We start from the raw sequence: 22,911 nt of genomic DNA, 5'->3' as shown, positions 1-22,911 counted from the left end.
ATAACTGCACATTCTTACTGACATATATTTAAGCATAACAAAAATTGCAAAGAAACTGCACACTTAGTAGGTTTGTACTTGCTAGTATTATTAATATTGCAATTCTCAAGCTATTATGCATATATTGTACAACTGAGCAAAGGAGTCAATTTATCGATGTTGCTACCAGGTTTCTCACTGTGGAAAACCAGAGATGTAAACATGGACTGAGAGAAGAAAAGCCATATGGAACTAGACTGGAATTAGGGATATCAATATGAAGCCATAGTTAAAACAAAACAGGGACGCCTGGGTGGCTCGGCGGCTGAGTGTCTTTTGGCTCAGGGCGTGATCCCGGGGTCCCGGGATTGGGTCCCACGTCAGGCTCCCCGCATGGAGCCTGCTTCTCCCTCTGCCTGTGTCTCTGCCTTTCTCTGTGTCTCTAAGGAATAAATAAATAAAATTAAAAAAAAACACAAAAAAACCTCCTAGCTCTACCCACTGAAAGAGCCATAAACAATGGCACTTTAGTAGTAGGAAGCATAGCTGGCACCCAGATCTTGGTTTCTCCACCAAAAGAAACCAGGGTTCCCTAGAGAAAAAAAAGATGGTTCTAAGCCAGGGTCTGGTAAAGTGCAAGGTAAATTTGGAGCACTCTATTATACCAAGAAGTACTCAAAAACCACCAAGGACACGTCAAAAGGACATAGAAGACATCTTAATAGAGCTCACTCTAGCAAAATTTGGGATAATGTGAGAACAAAAATGAATAATGAAAGAAATAGATACTATTCTGAAAAAAAAAAAAAGTTCATACTGACTCTTAAAAAATTAAATTTAGGAACACCTGGGTGGCTCAGTGGTTGAGCATCTGCCTTCAGCTCAAGGCATGATCCTGGGGTTCAGGATTGAGTCTCACATCTCCCTGCTTCTCCCTCTACCTGTGTCTCTGCCTCTCTCTGTGTGTGTCTCTCATGAATAAATAAATAAAATATTTTAAAAAAATGTAACTGTCATGAAAGACAAAAAAAAAAGCACTGTTTATCAATGTTAAGTTTCCCAAATGCGATCATCACACTGTGGTTATATATGAAAATGCCCTTACTCTTAAGAGATACAAACTAAAGAAAATAAGGGTAAGATACTGTATCTACAATTAACTTTCGAATTGTATGGCAAAAGAATAAAAATTTTGAATATGCATAAATATACATATACACGGAAGGGATGGAGAAAGTGAGGGGCAAAGAAAATATGGCAAACTTAACTGGTGTTCACTATAGTATTTTTGCAACTCTTTGGAAAGTTTGAAAATTTTCCAAGATTATTTTTTAACTGCTCAGGAGGTCTGGATTTTTTACAAGTAATTTTGAGAAAGTGTGTGAAGCAAGAAACTAAGAGATAAGAAAAATTAGTAAAGCAGAATCATAGAAGTCAAGAAAACAGAATTTCAAAATGGTATGGTCAATAGCTTCAATGTAACAGAGAGGTAAACTAAGAATGATGAATTAAGTAAAGACCATTGGATTCAGCCATTAGGAGACTCGTGGTGACATAGGGGACAAGAGTTTCATTGAAATAATAGAGTCACTGAGTCAAAATATAGTGACTGAAAAATAATAAAATATGATTTCTCAAGAAATTCAGCTATGAAAGGCAGAAAGGGTGGAAGCTATTTGTGTGAAGGATCTGTTCTGCTAAATATGGCAAAGACATGAATATATTTAAACAAAGAAAGAAGTCAGGATAGAGAATGGAAAAAAGAGAAAGTAGTGACAAAGACCTCTAACAGGCAGAAAGGGATGGATGGGATCCAAAACCTAAAGAGAGGGCTTAACCTTGGAAAGGAGAAGGAATACACCTCACTAACACTGGAGAGAAGGAAGTAGACAGGTGAAAATGCAGATCAGTAAGGTATTAGGAGTAGGGATTAGAACAGAAAGTGGAAGGTAATCATATATAACAGCCTGAAGTGGAAGGTAATCACACATAACAGCCCCTAATAGGAAAAGAGGCAGTCTACTAAAAGAGGTAAGAGGGACTGCTAGCAAAGTTATAGAGAAGGAAGAAGTTGTCTAAAGACATGTAGAAAAATAGCTGGTAAATACTGAGTCAGGGAGTATGAATTTGTCCTAGCAGCAACCTATATGTTTATGATTTCTGCCAGCAATGTTCAGTAGTTAAGATACATAAATAAAGGAGCATTAACAATTAAACTATTAAGAGTAAGACTTTCCTAAACAAAAGGTCAATGGCAGGGGCAGCCCGGGTGGCTCAGCGGTTTGGTGCCACCTTCAGTCCAGGGCCTGATCCTGGAGACCCCGGGGTGGAGTCCCACATCGGGCTCCCTGCATAGAGCCTGCTTCTCCCTCTCTTTCTCTCTCTCTGTGTCTCTCATGAATAAATAAATAAAATCTTTTTTTTTTTTTTTTTTAAAAAAAAGGTCAATGGCAGATCATGCTGATTAGGCTGGATTGAGAATAAAGTGAAATAAGAAGGAGGTTAAGAACTTTAGAAGAAAAAAAAAAGTCAAAGAACTAAGAGGCTGAGAGCCAAAGACCAAGCATTGTGGGAATAAAGTGAGAACGTTATTGTTCTATTATAGTCCAATACTTCAGAGGTGGAGAATACAGCTATAGGGGCTGGAAAAGTAGAATGGAAGTGAAAGCTGATGGAGTTGAGAGTAAGGAATTAGAAAGCTAAGCTACTGATTACTTATTTAATATAAGGACAGTGAAGACATTCAAGATGACAAGGCTTAGAAGTGAGGGAAAAAAATCATAAAGGGTAAGGGAAGTTTCAAACTTAAAATAGGATTTTGACCACAAGATAGAAGAGAAATTGTAAGAATAAGCTTAATAGTTCTTCCCTTGAATTATATGGTAAGCAGAGTGAAAGGGAGAGACCACATTTGCCTTAAATGCTAAATCCTAGTATCTAGCATAATGCGTGGCACAGTGCCAGTTCTCAATTGATTTAATAAAAGGAGGAATGGAAGAAGTATGACCCACAAACCTTTAGCCAAAGGGTCTAAAATTTCAGTGTGGACTGAACTAATGACATGGGCAATAGTATTTTGCTCCCAGGTTACATTTTGGTTGCAAGTGGTAGGAAAGAGAAATAGTCTTTTCCTCAACATTCCACCCTGAGAAAATACCCAAATAGTACTATTCCTGTAAAAAATTCCAGGAGAACTGATAAATTCAGACAGCCTGTCCAAATGGAAACACCTCATTTAAGATAAGGAGACACATGGTTCTACTCTGATTTCATCTTCAAGGCTGGAAACAGATAATGTTCTTACCACACACCGAGTTCAGAAGGGGTAGCATGCTCTGCTTCTAGGATAATAAAACCAGAATAAAGAAACCCAAAGGCAGCATACAGCATCTTATCTAATTAGGAATTAAAATTCTGGACTTAACCCTATCAACTTCTTCACTTTCATTATTTACACTGTGAGCTTGTCTTGAGGGACAGTAAGGAAAACATGAGACAATATCCGATTCTCTAGCCAGGCTTGGGGAAAGAAAAACCCTGAAAGTGGGAGGGAGTGGTACCTAAGCAAAAAGAGAGGCAAGTTAGGTCTTGGATGTCTGGCCCAAAAAGGATGACTGACATGTAGCAGTAATTAAGTCTATGGATTTCCCAATACACTGTGCCCAACCACCATCAGTGGAAATATTACACCTTATTCTTTTCATTGAAGATACACATGCCAGGAACACACTTCACTCAAGACAGGATTATGACTAATAATGGTCAGCCCTGATTATAAAATATATCAAAAGGAATAAATTAACCTAAGAATCTTAACCAGAACTTCAACATTTCTAAAACAAGCATTATTATACTGTCTTCAATCCTAAATCTAACATGTTTTACAGATCAAAACATCATTCATTAATCTCAAAGGATTCCAATGGAAAAGCCAGACAGCAGATTAATACTGCCTTATTGATACAGAAAGTGATGTTCAGAATATCTGAACCACTTCTCTTAAGACAATCACCAGGGGTGATCCTGGCTGGCTCTGTCAGAACAGCAGCAACTCGATCTCAGGGTCATGAGTTTGAGCCCCACACTGGGTGTAGAGATTATTTAAATAAATAAACTTTGAAAAAAAGACAATCACCAATAAAGTTGTGGTCATATTTGTTCCTCAGCTTTTAAACTAGTAAGTCATGTATATTGCTTAAGTAAAAATCAGGAGGATAAAGATCAAAGTATTACAAACCCTGTAATTTTTGTTAAAAGTCATTTTGATTGTCTTTTTTTTTTTTAAGATTTTATTCATTTATTCATGAGAGACACAGAGAGAGAGAGAGACAGGCAGAGATATAGGCAAAGGGAGGAGCAGGCTCCTTGCAGAAGTCTGATGTGGGACTCAATCCCTGGACCCTGGGGATCACATCCTGAGGCAAAGGCAGATGCTCAACCACTGAGCCACCCAGGCATCCCTTGATTGTCTTTTAATATAGTTTTCTACTAAGACTTGTTTTAAGACAGCGTGATTTTTTCAGAAATCAGTCCCAAACAAAAAGAACAAGAAACCAAATACACATGATGCATTTTCAATCAAACTAGGAAACCCAACAAACTCCATTACCTCAAAAGGTGAAGAAAACAGAGCAGGAAAATGCAATGGTATGTGACTCAGTGGAGTAGTGCATGATCAAACCTAAATGCCCGTACAGAGAACTCAAAAGAAGTTGATTATCACCTATAGAACCCAGCAGGTTCAAAACTAAAGGCAAAAATAAAAAGCAAAAAGGGGGGGAAAAATGAGTCATTAGAGACTGCAAAGGACTAAAAACAAGTAGATGACTACTGCTTGGAAAGGTGTACTCTCCAGAAAAAAAAAAAAAAAAAAGAGTGAAGGATCAGATACAGAGTGAAGTGCTAAAGGAAAGACTTGACTTCAGTGTAAGTCTGCATGTTGAAAAATTAAGATCTCCATCTCTTCTCTTCCATCCAGCTCCAGAATGCTTTTTCTAGGCAAAAGAATATTTCTCAGCACTAACTGACCTACAGACAATGATATTTGGACGTTCTCAGTCAATTGGCAGCTCACCACGTAACTGTCCTACACAAAAGGAACTTCTGATCAGCTTTTCAGAATTCTACTCTTAAATACGAACAATCAGTGAAGGACACCAGGCAGCTAAACAAGGCCTTTGGCATGGAAGAAAAAGACTAAATCAAACTCAAAGAAAAAGAGATACAATGCATATGGCAAAAGAACATTTCAAAGAATAATCATCAATACCCTCAGAAAAATAAGAAAAGATTATGTACTCATAAAATAGGTTGCTATAAAAAGAAAATATGACAAAGCTCTGGGGAACCACAAATATAATGTTACAAAAATCAGTAAAAGGATTAGAAAATAAATTTCTAGAAAAATCTCAAAGTAAACAAAAAGACAAAGAAATGAACCAATAGAAAGGATAAGAAAAATAGTTATCAGTCAGTCCAGGAGGTCCAACATCCAACTGACTATAAATCCAAAAAGAGAAAACAGTAGAGGAAGAAATATCAAAGACCATATAAGGAAACCTCCTAGAGCTGAAGGACTGAAACTTTTAAGATAGAAAGAGTAAAAAAAATAATAAAGATCAAAGCAAGATAAATATAACACTGTAAGAAATTTAGAACAACAGAAATCAAAAGAAAATTGTAGATATCTTTAAAGAAAAACAGATCTCTAAAGAACACCTGGGTGGCTCAGTCAGTTAAGCATCTGCCTTCCAATCAGATCACAATCCCGGCATTCTGGGCTTAAGCCCCACGTTGGACTCCCTCCTCAGGCAGGGAGTCCTTCTCCCTCTCCCTTTCCCTCTCCCCCTCCACCTCCCCACTGCTCATGCTCTCACTCATTCTCTCTCTCTCAAATGAATAAATTTAAAATAAAGCCTTAAAAAAAAAAAAAAAAAAGATGGGAATCAGTAGTATGGCAAGGGACTCCTTAATAGAAACACTCAATGCAAGGTGAAAATAAAGCCAAATCCTGGGTGAAAATGATTTTCAACTTCAATACCACAGCCAAACAATTAAACAAGCATAAGAGTATAATAGAATTCTATTCTACTCTATTCTATTCTAGAATATAATTTCAAATATGCAATGCTTCCCCAAAAATTTACCTTCATGCACCCTTTCTCAGAAGCCATTGATAGATGGTTATCAACAGAGGGAACAAGGGCATAAACTAAGAAAAAGGAAGATACGGGATCCAGGAAACAAAGAATCCAACACTGATGGAGCCAAGGGCAGCTATGCCTAGAGACCTACCAATAAAGACAGGAACAGGGAACAGAAGGTTCTGATGGGATATCTACAGGAAAATAAATGGAACTGACAGGCTACCTGATAAGTGGGACCATAGAACACTGGTCTAAACAGTTGTTGGAAGGTATGATAAGACAAATAGTAGACTCAAAGAAAACAAAGTAAAATGAGAGGATGGAGAGAAGGGAGGAAGAAGTAAAACAGAGTAGAGTGGAAATCAATACATAATTCTAAAACTGCTGGATTAAGTGACAGAACATGCTTATTACTTAGAAATATGAAGATCAGAACGAAGAGCTAAAAAAGTTCCCTCAGAGGAGAATTAAAAGAGCTTTCCTTCCCATGCTCACCAAGGAAAAATAAAACGGGAATACCAAAAATGAAACAGTTCATAATCTAAGAGGACTTGAAATATTATGTTAAAAATACATTTTCTGGACTGAGAATTTTGGGCCAAAATATGGCTTTTATAGCAATTAACAATAAAGTTGAGGAGGGGGATCCCTGGGTGGCGCAGCGGTTTGGCGCCTGCCTTTGGCCCAGGGCGCGATCCTGGAGACCTGGGATCGAGTCCCACGTCGAGTTCCCGGTGCATGGAGCCTGCTTCTCTCTCTGCCTGTGTCTCTGCCTCTCTCTCTCTCTCTCTGTGTGACTATCATAAATAAATAAAGAAAAAAATATTAAAAAAAAAAAAAAAAAAAAGTTGAGGAGGGGCACCTGGCCAGCAGAGTCAGTGGAACATGAAATTCCTGATCTCAGGGTCTTGAAGTTCAATGCTGGGCATGGAGCCTACTTTAAAAAAAAAAAAAAAAAAAAAAAGAACAAAGAGGAGGGAGGGAATTACCTTTTTAAGCACCTTCATGGCAAATATTTTCCCAGTATTTGCTCCTGTTACTTTTCGTACTTGAAAAACCTGGATAAAAAGAAATAAAAGTGTTTGTGTGTTATTAAAAGCTAAACTATGCTAGTTACACTCCCTTAATTCCTGTTTATAGGAATGATACAATAGTTTATATTCTTAAAGAAACTAGTAATACAAAGGCTGTGAAAAAATGATGAACTAAAAGAGCAGATTATATTAAAGACTTAGTAATGAAATCTGCTAAACATGGGACTGTCCAATTTGGTCTGCTGACATCTGGTGGCAAAGCTGGTTAGTGACCATCCAATGACGGGCACTCTAACTTCATACACAAAATCCAAGTTTGCTCAGAAAAAGCTTTAATCAGGGTTCCCAGAAGCAGAATAACAAAAGTAAAAATTATAAAATATTTTATAAATTTCTTCCAGGAATACCACTATTCTTGCTTCTCATAAAACTTTAATAATAGTTGACATTTACCTATTCCCTAAAATGGCTAACTATGTAAGACATTATCATGCAACAGCTAAAATAATGTGAGACTCAAAGTGCATATGTTCCACATCTGAGATGATTAGAACACACTAGAATGCATCCTTAAGCCTAAGAAAAAACTACAAATGTCATGCTATGAAAAAATTAACACTACACAGTAGCATAAATAGTCCTTAAACTTAATCCTAACTACTAAAATGTTATCCAAATTCTATCTCTGGATAAAGAATAGCTAGCTAGGTATAAATTTTTTTAGGCAGAATACACAAAGGTGAGGTAATAAATTAGAAAGCCTTGGGCAAAATATGAAGCTAAGAAGTTCTCTTCATTTTTCTTCTCCCTTATATTATATATATAATATAATATATAATATTCTTTAGCTTCCTTAATGTTCCAAATACTTCAAGTAAAAGAAATACAATTCAGACGTAGGTCTCAGTAACAGATAACAATTTAATGTGCCAAGCCTCTTAAAAGTAAGGAGTGGTATCTCTTTTAAGAGGATACCTATAGAGGATACCATTTAACCAAAAGAAGGAAGGATTCCTCTAATAATAGACTTTGCCTGGCATAGTTGCCAATTTATTCAACAAATATTGACTGAGTGCTTGTTATGTGTCAGTCTTTTATGTGCATGGTGGTAGAAAGAGAAGTTCTAAGTTCTGTACATTCCTCAAATAATGCCAGGTTAAGTGATCACATCCTTTGCTTGATAGCTAACAAAGATTAAAGAGGACTGCTGGGGCAGCCCGGGTGGCTCAGTGGTTTAGCGCCGCCTTCAGCCCGGGGTGTGATCCTGGGGTCCTGGGATCGAGTCCCACGTCGGGCTCCCTGCAGGGAGCCTGCTTCTCCCTCTGCCTGTTTCTGCCTCTTTCTGTGTCTCTTATGAATAAATAAATAAAATCTTTAAGGGCAGCCCCGGTGGCGCAGCGGTTTAGCGCCGCCTGCAGCCCGGGGTTTGATCCTGGGGACCCTGGATCAAGTCCCACATTGGGCTCCCTGCATGGAGCCTGCTTCTCCCTCTGCCTGTGCCTCTCTGCCTCTCTCTCTCCCTCTCTCTCTCTCTCTCTGTGTGTAAATAAAATCATTTTAAAAAAATAAAATAAAATCTTTAAAAAATAATAATAAAAATAAAAAATAAAGAGGACTGCTGAACCAGGGTATAAAAATTAACCTACCCCCCCCCCCCCCCAAAAAAATTAACCTACCCAAGACAGACAACAGCTCTTATTTCAAAAACACTTCCTACCTTTCCATAGCCCCCTTTACCAAGTACCCGAAGTAGCTCAAAACATTCTGGTCTGATTTTTTCTGGCCCTCTGTTCACACTAGTTTCCGAAATTTCAAACTTCTCACAATGTTCCATGCCACTAGGGAGAAAAGTAAAGCCAAAAGTAAATTCTCAAAAAGTTAAATCATCTTCAGTTTACTATAATTGTAATCCAAATAAGTAAAAAGGAAAAAATACATAACAGCCAAATTTACTATCCATGCTCTCAGTAAGGATTCGATGACATGGTAGGTCAAGATTAGGCTGGTTTGATACTTATCTGCTTATTTACAGAATATGCTATTATTTATTTTTGTAAGCATCAAGCATCCCCAAATTAAGATAAATTAGAACAAGCTTATTAAGTTGACAAAGGAAAAAAGTCTTTTGGTTATTCATATTTAGTTCATTTGAAATGTCTGTAAGACTAGATATTACCCAACTTCAGAAAATCTGGGAACTTTCTAAAAGTACCCAATTAGTTCAAGTCTTTATGCTGCAAAAATTCTTGCTAATAAAATGTACCCATGAATCCTTCCAATCTACTATTAGATGGATTTAAAGACTCCAAAAGTGGCACTTAAGTGGCAATTTGTCCCTTAAATGTTTTTTTACATGAGTGATCTTGGTCTACCCCCATCCATGGTTTTTACTTAAGGTTGGTGTACAGAGCAGATTAATCATCATACTCGCCTAATAGAGTTTGCCTAAAATGACTTGAGTTGCACAAATCTCTGTATGAATGATGTATTACAAGCAAAACAAAAAGGATTTGGCTTTGGAAGGTTATTTCTAAAAAATTTATTTCTATTAAAATTTTATCTCGGGGGATCCCTGGGTGGCGCAGCGGTTTGGCGCCTGCCTTTGGCCCAGGGCGCGATCCTGGAGACCCAGGATCGAATCCCACGTCGCGCTCCCGGTGCATGGAGCCTGCTTCTCCCTCTGCCTGTGTCTCAGCCTCTCTCCTCTCTCTGTGTGACTATCATAAATAAAAATAAAAAAATTAAAAAAAAATAAAAAATAAAATAAAATTTTATCTCTATTAACCTAATTAAAATTCCTGACTCATTCAGATTCATTTTCAGTATATTGTAAATCAGAATGAATAGCTCTCTCAAAATCTATATATATGACCTCAAAACCCAGGATATATTACTATATTGACGCTAAAGTCAATAAACTAAGTTTACGTATATGACTGGATAATTAAGAACAGGTTATTGGAATCGCATGATGGCTACAAACTAGAAGTGATAAAACCTACTTGTAAGAAACATAGCACAATGAAATCTTTTCATATAAACTTACAGTTCATATGGTCCAACTCCCCCATGGTCCATGCTTTCATTTAACTGACCCTGAAAAATACATTAAAGTTGTAAAAATAATCTCATAAACATAAAATCAAAATACTTAATGTTTTACTCTACTACTAAAGGAGAAATGAATGAAATAAACCAGCTTAAAAATTCTCTATATTTTAATTATCGGCAAATGTGGTGATGAACAAAATAAGGTAGACAAGATTATAGGGGTTTCACTTTTAATTTTCTGTGACAATTAAGCTACAGATGCTACTCATCAATGATCTACAAAACTAGGTGATAGCTCCTTCAAAAATTACATTTATTCAAAAGATACATCTTGTGTATTATGAAACTAAAGACACCATAGTCTAAGTATGAGTTACTAAATCAAATGATTTACATAAAGTTATCAGCTATTCTGATATGATTCTGATATGCAAGACTAACATAACATATGTAACTACAACCTAACTAAGCCTAAGGTAACCACAAATAGTCCGAGATACTATAGTGTACAATGTGGCTGTACACAAATTAAGCATCACCCTCAAATTGTCAGGAATCACACTAGCCAAACATTTATTCTGGCCATAGTATAAATGGGTGCAAAATTTAATTAACTTTCTGCATGCTAAAAAAAAATAAAAATAAAAAAACTTTCTGTATGCTAACACTGAACAATTTAAAAACAAAATTAAGATAACTGTTCACAATAGCATCAATAAGAATAAAATAGCATCAATTAGAAAAAATTTAACAAAGTATAAGACTTATACATTTGATAACTGTAAAACATTGCTGAAAAAATTAAATAAGATCTAAATAAATCAAAAGACATTCCATGTTCACGGATCTGACAACTTAGTATTGTTTAAGATAGTTATACTAGCCAAATTGGTCTACAGATTCAACTCAATCCTATCAAAATCCCAAGTTACTTTCTTACAAAAATTGGGAAGCTGACCATAAAATTCATGCAGAAATGCAAGGGACCCAAAATAGCCAAACAATCTTGAAGAAGGAGAACAAAGTTGGAGAATTGACATTTCCTAATTTTAAAATGTACTACAAAGCAACAGTAACCAAGACAATGTGGTACTGTGATAAGAACAGACATATAGATCAATGAAATAGAATTAAGAGTCCAGAAACAAACCCTTACATTTATGGTCAACTAATATTTGACAAAGGTGCCAAGAAAATTCAATGGGAAAGAGGCAGTCTTTCAATAAATGGTGCTGGGACATCTGGATATCCACATGCAAAAAAATTACTTTGGTTCCCCACTTTACACCATACTCTACCATACTAAAAAATTAACTTAAAATTGATCACAGGCCTAGAGCATCTGGCTGGCACAGCTGGTTGGGTGCCTGACTCTTGGTTTCAGTTCAGATTGTGATCTCCGGGCTGTGGGATTGAGCCCTGCATTGGGCTTCACACTGAGCATGGAGTCTGCTTGGGGTTCTCTCTTCCTCTCCCTCTGCCCACCCCCACCCTCATGCTCTCTTTCTCTCTCTCTCAAATTAATAAATCTTTTTTTTTAAGATTTTATTTATTCATGAGAAAGAGAGAAAGAGAGCACACACAAGTGAGAGAGAGAGAAAACATGAGCAGGGGGAGAGACAGGGGAGAAGCAGACTCCTCCCTGAGCAAGGAGCCGACATGGGCTTAATCCTGGGACTGGGATCATGACTTGAGCAGAAGGCAGATGCTTAACTGACTGAGCCACCCAGGCACCCTAAATAAACAAATATTTTTTGAAAATTGATCACAGGCCTAAATATAAGAGCTAAAACTACAAAACCCTTAAAAGAAACCAAGGATAGCCAATGATTTCTTAAGACACATCACCAAATGCACAAACGATTCAAGAAAAAAAAAATCAGTAAACTAGATTTATTCAAAATTTAAAACTTTCGCACTTCAAAAGATACTATCAAGAAAGTGAAAAGAAAACCCACAGAATAAGAATATATAAAAGAACTTCTACAACTCAAAATTTAAAAATAACCCAATTTTGGGGGGCACCTGGGTGGCTCAGTCAATTAAGCATCTGCCTTTGGCTCAGGTCATGATCCCAGGGTCCTGGGATTGAGATCCATGGCAGGCTCCCTGCTCAGCAGGGAGTCGGTTTTTCCCTCTCCCTCTGCTCCTCCCCCCTGCCCTGCTGTCTCTGTCTCTAGCTCACTCTTTGTCTCAAATAAATAAAATCTTAAAAAACAAAACAAAACAGTATTTTAAAAATGGGTTAGAATTTGAATAGGTATTTCTCCAAACAATATACACAAATGGTCAATAAGCACTTGAAAAGATGTTCAACATCATCAGCCATTACAGAAATGCAAATGTAAATCAAAATCACATTGAGACACCCCTTGATAGCCACTAGGATGACTATAATTAAAAAGACAGAAAAATAAGTTTGGCAAGAAGTACAAAAATTGGAACATTCATACACCACTGTCAGGAATATAAAATGGTACAATCTCTTTAATAGTTTGGTAGTTTCTTCAAAAATTAAACATAGGCTTACCATATGATCCAACAAATCTACTCCCAGGTATCTACCCAAGAAAAATAAAAATATAGGTACCGCAAAGACTTGGGTACAAATGTTCATAGCAGCATTATTCACAACAGTCAAAAAATGGGAACTTCCATGAACATTAACTTGTGAACTGATAAATAAAATGTGGTTGATACATACAATGGAATACAACTTGGCTATATACACATACTATCACACAGATGATCTTCAAAACCGTTAAGTTAAATGAAAGAAGACAAACACAAAAGTCCACATACTGGATGATTCAATTTACGTGGCATGTCCAGAAAAGGCAAGTTTATAGAGATGGAAAGTAGACCATTGGTTATCTAGGAATAGAGGTGGCAATAAGGAGGGAGTATAAATGGGCCCAGTTTCTTTTAAGGGTGATATAAATGTTCTAAAACTAAATTGCAGTGATGGTTGTACAATTCTATAAATATACTAAAAGTCACAGAATTGTTAAAAAAAATAACTTGGCAGTAGAAATGCAGTTATTAATATTCTAAAATACAGCTTTAAAATGCCTATTCTTAACAAAATAAAATAAAATGACTATTCTTGGGGCCTGAGTTGGTTTAGCATCTATCTGCCTTTGGCTCTCAGGTCATGATCTGAGTCCTGGGATTGAGCCCCACATCAGGTTCTCTGCTCATGAGGATCTTGCTTCTCCCTCTCCTCCCTGCTCATGGTCTCCGTGTCTCTCTCTCTCTCTCTCAAATAAACAATAAAATCTTTTTGAAAAATAAAAAGAAGGAGCCCGCTTCTCCCTCTGCCTGTGTCTCTGCCTCTCTCTCTCTCTCTCATGAATAAATAAATAAAATCTTAAAAAAAAAAAGATTAAACTAAATGGATGCCTCAGTACAAGGGCAAAAAAAGTTCTTGCAGTTTCAACTTGAAACAGTTTCTTTTGGGGGCAGTGGTAGTTATGGTTAAAGGTTTGGTTAAAGGTTTGGTCATCTCTGGTGCTTCACATAATCACCTACGATGGCTTCACTTTTAAAGACCAAAGACTAACTTCTTTTAAATGCGATAAAACTGGTAATATATAATTGTTTTTACTTTATTTGTTGTTGTTGTTGTTTTGTTTTTACTTTAGTGTTAGTTTTACTTAATTTTAAATTAAAGACCACAGAGTAGTTAACACTAAACCATGACTTTGAAGCCACCTAGAAAGATATGCCCTGTGGCTATGTTTCATTTCCGGAGCCAGCCATGCCTGTATTACCACCTGCATCTGTGTTTATAACTTCCTACTGTTACCTTCTAGAGCAGAAGCATTTGAGGCACAATGCTTTTCTGCTACTCCATGTTACCTTCAGAAAAATCTCACATCAGAAGCATCAGGCTAACATCACATAATACATAGACAACTCTCTTTCATAGGAAACTTTCTAGTTAGATTTTTTTTTTCTGCTGCTTTAAGCTTTATGACCCATCCAATGCTTTTTTTTCCTGTACTATGATTGACAAAGTGAATCCTGCTCATCTAAGGTACTTTACAAGATGTTTCAAACCAGCCCACCAAACGATTTCCAAAGTTCTAAATTAATATTGTATAAAAATTCAAGTTAATATGCCTAAAATCCCAATTAAAGACGGAAAATTTCAAAAAAAAAAAAAAGACGGAAAATTTCATAAAAATGTAAATAAATTGTTAAAGAATAGGTGAAATATCTTTAATTCAGATATTCATTATACTGTTTATCTACTTGCCTGTTTGCTCAGTCATTTCCTTACAAAATAAGACTCAGTAACCCAATGAATTGGAAGAAAAGGAGTAAACATTGCCCAAAATCTTGAGCTGTTTGCCTATTGTAATGCAAGATATGTACTGATGAGAGATCTTTCTGTAATGTTTCATAACCATGAATATTTGCTCTAGCACTGCTTTTCAAAGCACTAAAAAACTGTAAACTTTTTATCCAATAAAAATCTGATATTCCAACCTGAAACCTATGCAATAAACTTCTGTGAGTACTTCAAATTTTGAATTAGTAAAAATTAAGGATTAAACTTTTCCGAGATCACGCCCGGAGTCAAAGGCAGATGCTCAACCTCTGAGCTACCCAGGCACCCCTCCTCTGGAGATTTTCATTAGATTATGAAGATATTGGAAACTTATTTTCTGTGGAGACACAAAGTTAAAAGTAATAGAAAAGTCTAATCCAAAAAAAAAAAAAAAAAAAGCAAAGTCTAATCCTTGGGACGCCTGGGTGGCTCAGTGCTTGAGCATCTGCCTTTGGCCCAGGGCGTGATCCTGGAGTTCCAGGATCGAGTCCCACATTGGGCTTCTGCAGGGAGCCTGCTTCTCCGTCTGCCTGTGTGTCTCTGCCTCTCTCTCTGGGTCTCTCATGAATAAATAAATAAAATCTTTAAAAAAAAATCTTTAGAGGAAAACTTGCCCTCAGTTTCAACTCAGTCTCCCCAAATCATACCATCACCAGTGAAAAGCAAACAAAAAAGACCTGGACCTACCCAGCCAGCTTCCCCTCCCCCAAAAAACCCTCTTACCCATTGCTTTTTAACACAGTCCTCTGAAGTATTCAAACAGGGTCTTTTTGGGACCCCTAGGTGGCTCAGTGGTTGAGCATCAGCCTCCAGCTCAGGGCATGATCCCGGAGTTCTGGGATCAAGTCCCACATCAGGCTCCCCTGTAGGGAGCCTGTTTCTCCCTCTGCCTATGTCTCTGCCTCTCTCTTGTCTCTCATGAATAAATAAATAAAATCTTAAGAAAAACCAACCAAACAGGGTCTTTTTTTAAAGTTAGGTAACAGACATTCAACTTTATCCATAAATGCATTCATTTACTGTCCTTTTGCTTTACTCAATGAAGAATTAACTATGCTGTATAAATACATATATTTGCTAATATAAATTTAGTCAGTGTGACATATCTAAAAAGGCATATATTTATAAATTTAAAAATCCTAGTTTCAAAAATGTAGCACCTCTGGTATAACTGCATTTAAGTCTCTAGGCATACATGAGGGTAAATCTGAACATTTGATTCCTTTGCAATGAGTAACACCAACAAGCTGTATTTCCATGAACTAGCTAACTGCTTAATATGCCAGAATATTTTAAGAGGGCAGTATTTTATATGGTTATTTCACATAATCCTCATTTTGCAGAGAACAAAAAAAAAGTCAGAAAAATTAAGCAATTTATTCTAGGTCATACAGTGACAATGCCTAGAGGGATCTGAATGAACTTGGCATACCACAAAGAAGTACAGTATGAACAAGACTAGTAAAAACAATGAAGAAGGTGTGCAGTGAAGTCTTAGGCTGAATGGAGTCAGAAGACACTACTAGTCAACTACTAGTTATCTATATGGTCTTGGGCAATCACCTGTTTTATGCCTCAGTTTCTGTACTATAAAATGAAGAAGTGGGACTACTCTAATGTGCACTGATATTTTAAAAAGTGTGTGTACTAAATGTATATTTACAAATAGCCAGATTTTCCAAGAATCTAAGCTTCTCATCCTTTAGAATTTTAAAATTTTATTTTAGAGATATCTGGATGTCACTGGCCAACTCAATCCCATTCTCAACTCTTTTTGCTTGTCTGTCCACCTTGAGGAACCTCTTAGAATAACATTCAAAAAAAAATATTTTCAACTCCAAAAAGCATTGCTAAGTAAGATGTATTTTGCTGTTCCTCAAAATCCTCTTTACCTTTGCTTTTTCTCCAAAGTTCTCCTTCCCAGGGTAGAGGCCATATTTCTTTTTCTTTTATATTTCTACCAATTTCTCTGGCCTCCTCTTCCACACACTCTCAAAAACCTGTTTGCTTGCATTTGCCAGCAAAATGAATGTACATGAGTAGGTGAAAAATACATCTCAAGGAGGGCCCAGTTCTTTTTTTTTTTTTTTTTTTTTTAAGGTTTTATTTATTTATTCATGAGAGACACAGAGACTTAGGCAGAGGGAGAAGCAGGCTCCATGCAGGGAGCCCAATGTGGAACTCAATCTCAGGACCCCGGGATTACAACCTAAGAGGAAGGCAGACACTCAACAGCTAAGCCACCCAGGCACCCAAGGAGGTCCCAGTTCTTAAAAGAAATCTTAATTCAGTGTTTTACTTCCAAGGGCTTTAATGTCTCCTGAATTATCCAGCTTTCTCTCCTGCCCTGCTCCAAAGCCACTGCCATATGGAGCCAATATAGTTAATGAGAGTATGCAATACATAGTGAAAGTAATTCCATATTTGTTTCAAATTGTATGTAGTGTATCAGGTATTCCACTAAAAGGCTAACTGGAATTCCATACGCAAACATATTAAAAAGTACACATCTCAATACTTACCTTACACACTATGTGATTTTTATTTAGACTCATTTGATTATGAAAAGAATAATATTATTTCAGCCCACTTAGTTTCTTAAAATATCCAAAGCTCTTTACTTATAGTACCTGGATCTAGCAACAAGCAGGGCACAACTTACTTTCCAGAAGAGAAAATCAGGTGAGGAAAAGGGAAGCCCCTTACATAGAGCAAATATCTGACACCCGTCCTTAACTCATGTATTAACCTAGACAGTGGGATTCAGAACCTAAATTATCATGAGGTTATCACTGATGATCATTTGCCCACAATCAGTGATGTAGTATGACAGCAGTATTTTTGAACTTCAAGCACAATTTCTGATTTTTCAGTAAATTTATCTTGAAAAAAGAATATTCTTTATTCCATAAAGAATAACAAACTATTAAGACATCAATGGTAAAACCAAGCTATGTATTAGGAAAAAACAATTCTAAATTTAGTACCCTAAATTACAGCAAGGAAAGCCCTCACACCACCATTCACAAGTCTCAGTTCAAGCAATTTATTTTTGGCAAGCCAAATCACAGCTGTCAACGCTGGTTTTTTTCCACCCCAAAATTACACAAAGTATTTCGAAAAAATGTAGACATCTTCAACTAGGGGAAAAGTTACAAATACCGTGTGTCGTTTTAAGTGCTTAAAAAAAAAAAAAATCACACGGAAGGGGGGGTTAAAAAAAAAAAAAAAAAAGCAAACAAACAAACCCTGGAAGATGCAGCAGAGCCCCCTTGCTCCCGAAATAAAACTCCTGGTGGCTGTAACAGCAGCGGCAGCGCTACTCCCGACAGAAGTTTTCAGCTGTCACTTCTAACAGCTGAGCGCTTCCTAGGAGAGAAGCGACAGGCCGAGAAGAGAGGTGGTTGTGGGAGGTCTGAAGATTTAATATATGAAATCTTATACCCGAAGGGAAACCCTTCCGCACTTCACCTGCACTTCAGGGACACCCAGAAAGCGCAGTCCCCCTCCCCCCAACACGCGCTTACACCTCTCGCGCCCCGCCACACTGAAGTTCCACAGCTCGAGGAATCGACCACGCACCCCTTCTCGCCGCCTCCACGAATAGACTGCTCCGGGCTGCGCTGATCTGGGGCTACCGGCGCGACCTGCACCTGCGAGCCCCGCAGCGGCCTCACACCTAGTGCCAGGTCCGCCCCGCCCGCTCCCCCGCCTCGGACCGCGCGGCGCCTACGCTCCTCCTGGAGACTACACGCGCCCGCCCGGATCTCCGCGCTCTCGGACGCGCCGGGCTTCCAGGGCCCGCGCCGCCGCCCCGGCCCTGTCACCTCGGGCCCCCCGGGACCCCGGGCCTCACCCCCTCCTCCAGCTCATCCTCAGAGCCCGCGTCCTCTGGCTGGTCCAGGTCTATGTCAAACACTCCTGCCATGTCCTCAGCTTCCCTGTCTCGGAAGTCCGGCGCTGGGTAAAAGCCGTCCCGCCTCCGTCGTCGCCTCATGGGCCCGGACCCGCTGCAGCCACCGCCGCTGCTGCCGCCATCACCGGCTGCTTGGGCTCAGTGCGTCTGCGCCTAGGCCCTAGACTGGCTCCTCAAGTTCAGCGCTAGAGCATGCGTACAAGGTTCTGTGAAGCCTAAGTGTGGGCAATGAACATGCGTAGAGCTATCGCCTGGAACCGGGTGCTGGCAGAAACATGCGCAGAACCCCCGTCGAAGCCTCTTATGGTAGCTAGATCATGCGCATTGTTGGCCAAAGCGTTTGATGGGCAATGAGCATGCGTGCCATGTCTGAAGTTGATAAATTGAAATTGAACATGCGTAATTAACCTTTCTGAATGGGGCGGGGGGGGGGGGAACCCACAACAAAACTCTTCGTTTGTGAACATGCGCATTAGTTCTCCATAGCTTTTTTTGGTATTGAAAGTGAGCATGCGCATAATGAGGGGGTTGGCCCTCTGAAGTTTGAACAGAGCGGAGAGACGGCTGGTTTTGGGTCTGTCAGTGAGTGGGGTTTATGGGGAGCCTCTGGGACTGGTGGGGAAAGGGAGAAACTTACCTTTCAGAACCTCAGTTTCCTTATCTATAAAATGAGAATACCTAGTTTGCAGGGTTGTTTGAAAATTAAAAGTACAGTGTGGCTCGAAGATCATTGCTCTTTCCAGTGCTGCATAAACCTGGTGTGAGGTCTTTACCAAAAATTGTCTCATTTCGTTGTTAAAAGTGGTGAAGACTTGCTCTCCTATTTCATCTGACCCTCTCTTTCCAAGCTTTGTCTCCCTTGCTCTCTTGCCTAAGCTAAATGCAGTCTTTCTTATGTTATTGTAGTTACCAGGCAGAAGGTGATCAGTAGAGAAAGAAAGTCATTATTTAGAAGAGAGAGAAGGTTAATTAAATGTACAATTCTTTTTTCTTTTTTTAAAGATTTTATTTATTTATTCTTGATAGACATAGAGAGAGAGGGGCAGAGACATAGGCAGAGGGAGAAGCAGGCTCCATGCAGGGAGCCCGATGCGGGGACTCGATCCCGGGACTCCAGGATCACGCCCTGGGTCAAAGGCAGGCGCTAAACCGCTGTGCCACCCAGGGATCCCCTAAATGTGCAATTGTTGAGCTAACTTCTGCGTTTTGTGTGTCCCAGTAGTGTAAAGTACGTACTAGGAATTGCTTCAACTAACATTCGTTTTGTTTTGTTTTGTTTTGTTTTGTTTTGTTTTGTTTTAAATGCATGCTTAGGGGCACACCTGCCTGGCTCAGCAGTTGAGCGCCTGCCTTTGGCTCAGGTCGCCATCACCAGGGTCCTGGGATCAAGTCCCACATTGGCTTTCTGTGAGGAGCCTGCTTCTCTCTATGTCTCTGCCTCTCTCTGTGTGTCTCTCATGAATAAATAAAATAAATATCTTTTTTAAAAATGCATGCTTAGGGACACAGTGGATACAAATCAGATTTCAGTAACTATTGAGCTGTCTATGAATGCATCTGGGTACAGTAAATTCCAAATCCCAAAACTACGTAGAGAAAGAAAACAACTTCCTTGAATGATTAGCTGCTTAGACAACATACCTGTTAAATCTATAACACGTTATATGGCATTTTAAAATTAATTTTTTAATCTATGTACATATGACATTTTATTTGTTCTTTGTTTATTAGTACTGTAATGGTTCTCAAAGCCTATGTTTTTCTATTACAGGTTGCTTACTTTTTTGAGGGAATAGGTCTACTTTGCATCTCAGCATGTCAGTAGTAACAGTGCAACTTGGTCAGTGTGGCAATCAGATTGGTTTTGAAGTATTTGATGCTCTGTATAGTGACTCACACTGTCCCCAAGGACTCTGCTCTGAACGAGAAAATGAGGCATATCAAGCATCTTCCAAAGAAAGATTCTTTAGTGAGGAGGAAAATGGAGGTATGTGTGATCCATCTATAGTCCTCTCCTGTACTCTGACTCCTCTTCAAGGCCATTCTTCCACATGGTGTCTGAACCCCATTTCTTCACATCTTAATAGGGAATGACTTTGCTCTCCGCCCTTTTTTCTATGTTAACAACCTTTGCCTCTCCAGTGGCAACTTCCCCTCAGCACATGAGCATGCTCAGATCTCACCAATCTAAAACCAGCCAAATAGGGGCACATGGGTGGCTCAGTCAGTTAGCTGTCTGCCTTTGGCTCAGGTCATGGTCCCGGGATTCTGGGATCAAGCCTGGCATTAGGCTCCCTGCTCAGTGGGGAGTCTGCTTCTCCCTCTCCCTCTGCCTGCCGCTCTGCCTGCTTGTGCTCTCTCTCTGTCTCCATCAAATAAATAAATAAAATCTTTTAAAAAATAAGTACAAATTAAACCGACCAAACAACTTATGACTACAGCTTTTAAATTTTTTTTTTTTTAAGATTTATTCCCTTGGGGATGTAGGCACTGTGGGGTGGTACAGAGTCCAAAGATTTGGAATAAGCTTTGCAATTTTTCTTTAGGTAAACTCTACCCCAATATAGGGCTGGAACTCATAACCCCTAGATTAAGTGTCCTTAAGTTGGATGCTTAACCGACTGAGCCAGCCAGGCACCCCAAGCTTTTCTTTTCCTACTTATCTCTTTCCCTTCCCATCTAAGATTCTCAAAGGTGAACCTCTTTAACCAACTTCAGTCCTGTTTTAGCCCTACACCCAATTGAAGTGCTCAAAGAAAAAAAAAAGTGCTCAAAGAACAGATCCTAGTGGGGTGCCTGGGTGGCTCAGTCGGTTAAGCATCCAACTCTTGATTTCAGCTCAGGTCATGATCTCAGGTGGTGAGATCAAGCTCTATGCTGGGCATGGAACCTGGTTAAGATTCTCTCCCTCTCCCTCTTCCTTTCCCTGCCTCCCTCTCTTAAAAAAAAAAAAAATCCTAGTAATCTTATCACAAGATCCAGTGACTTTTTCTTTTCCCAGTTCACTTAACTTCTCTCCTGGATTTTATAATATTAACTATAAAACTTCCTCCTTAAAACTCCTTAGGGGATCCTTGGGTGGCTCAGTGGTTCGGTGCCTGCCTTCGGCCCAGGGCCTGATCCTGGGGTCCTAAGATCGAGTCCCACATCGGGCTCCCTGCATGGGGCCTGCTTCTCCCTCTGCCTGGGTCTCTGCCTCTCTCTCTCTCTCTCTCTGTCTCTAATGAATAAATAGATAAAATCTTAAAAAAAAAAAAAAAAAAAAAACCACTCCTCCTTAGTCTCTGAACTTTTCTTCTCCAGTGGTTGCATCTCAAGCTCTCTCTCCTCTGTCCTCACTCATATATTTCTCTTTGGGCAATTTCAGTTACTCTTGTGATTTGCTACTTCTTTGACGCTAATGACTCAAATCTGTAGCCTAGCTTCTCTTCCAGGCTGCAGACTGATTAGTAGACATCCGCATCTGCATTCCCATGTGTACCTCAAGCTCAACATCTCCATACCCTAGGGCATTCATTATCTTTCCTTTAGAAGTTGGGCTCTTACTGCCCACATACTGTCAAACATAATGATCTGCTTTTTTTTTTTTTTTTTTTTTTTTTTTATGATAGGCACACAGTGAGAGAGAGAGGCAGAGACATAGGCAGAGGGAGAGGGAGAAGCAGGCTCCATGCACCGGGAGCCCGACGTGGGACTTGATCCCGGGTCTCCAGGATCGCGCCCTGGGCCAAAGGCAGGCGCTAAACCGCTGCGCCACCCAGGGATCCCCTGATCTGCTTAATTTACCTCCTACATATCTCTTCTCTTTCCATCTTCACTGTCATTGGCTTAGTTCTGGCTCTTGTCCTCTCTTACCTGAATTGTTTCAAGTCCTCTAGTTTCCCTGCCTTGACTCTTGTAAGTCTATCGTATCTATCCTCCACACTGCTGTATTTAGAAAGTCATCTGATGGGGCACCTGGCTGGCTCAGTTGGTAGAACATGCATCTCTTGATCTCAGGAGTTCAAGCCCCACGTTGGGTATAGAAATTACTTAAATAATAAATTAAAAATAATATAAGTCATCTGACTACTCCTCACCTACTTAACATTTTCAGTGGTTTCACATTATCTTAAAGAAAAAAATTTTAAGTTTTTTAGCACTGAATAACAGAATTTCTTAAGATCTGAGCCCTGTCTGCTTTCCATACCCATTCATTATTTCTTCTACCCTACCTACCCCCTACCCCCTCCTTCTCCATCTTCTGCTTCAACTATCGTGAGCAGCTTGTTGTACCCATGGTATTTCATACATCTGAATGTGCTACTTTATTAATGTGGATTCATCGTGGATCATATCACATCATACTGTGAGTAAGTTTTATCTCTTCCACTAGTCCATCTAGGGCTAGATTGATGTTGTCCATCTCTGTGTTCCCAGCACAGTATATGGCACATTGTAAGCTCTCAA

General features: G+C 39.0%; 2 protein-coding genes across 9 annotated transcripts in view; one reads left to right on the top strand and one right to left on the bottom strand.

Annotated features, from left to right (window-relative positions):
- Positions 1-18,655, bottom strand: part of RPS6KB1 (ribosomal protein S6 kinase B1) — a 202,716-nt gene extending 184,061 nt beyond the window's left edge. For 3 of the 8 annotated variants that reach the window (XR_005364614.1, XR_005364615.1, XM_038547967.1), the window contains exons 1-4: positions 18,403-18,653; positions 10,206-10,255; positions 8,877-8,997; positions 7,115-7,183 (exon numbers count right to left, since the gene is read on the bottom strand). Coding sequence is in view for 4 of the 8 variants with exons in the window: in XM_038547967.1 (XP_038403895.1) it covers positions 7,115-7,183; positions 8,877-8,997; positions 10,206-10,255; positions 18,403-18,543 (381 nt within the window). In the remaining 4 variants the exon portion in view is untranslated. Of the gene's footprint in view, positions 1-7,114; positions 7,184-8,876; positions 8,998-10,205; positions 10,256-17,794; positions 17,887-18,402 lie in introns of those variants that run through there. The other 5 variants (XR_005364617.1, XR_005364616.1, XM_038547969.1 and 2 more) reach the window with 5 other exon arrangements.
- Positions 18,656-18,994: 339 nt separating this feature from the next.
- Positions 18,995-22,911, top strand: part of TUBD1 (tubulin delta 1) — a 30,900-nt gene continuing 26,983 nt past the window's right edge. Inside the window, 2 exon segments of the mRNA NM_001003024.1 lie at positions 18,995-19,036; positions 20,234-20,449. Coding sequence (NP_001003024.1) covers positions 20,278-20,449 — 172 coding nt within the window. The 5' untranslated portion in view covers positions 18,995-19,036; positions 20,234-20,277.

Source organism: Canis lupus, chromosome 9 (assembly GCF_011100685.1).
Source record: "Canis lupus familiaris isolate Mischka breed German Shepherd chromosome 9, alternate assembly UU_Cfam_GSD_1.0, whole genome shotgun sequence".
Lineage (NCBI taxonomy): Eukaryota > Metazoa > Chordata > Mammalia > Carnivora > Canidae > Canis > Canis lupus.
This window is presented reverse-complemented; position numbering and strand designations above follow the sequence as displayed.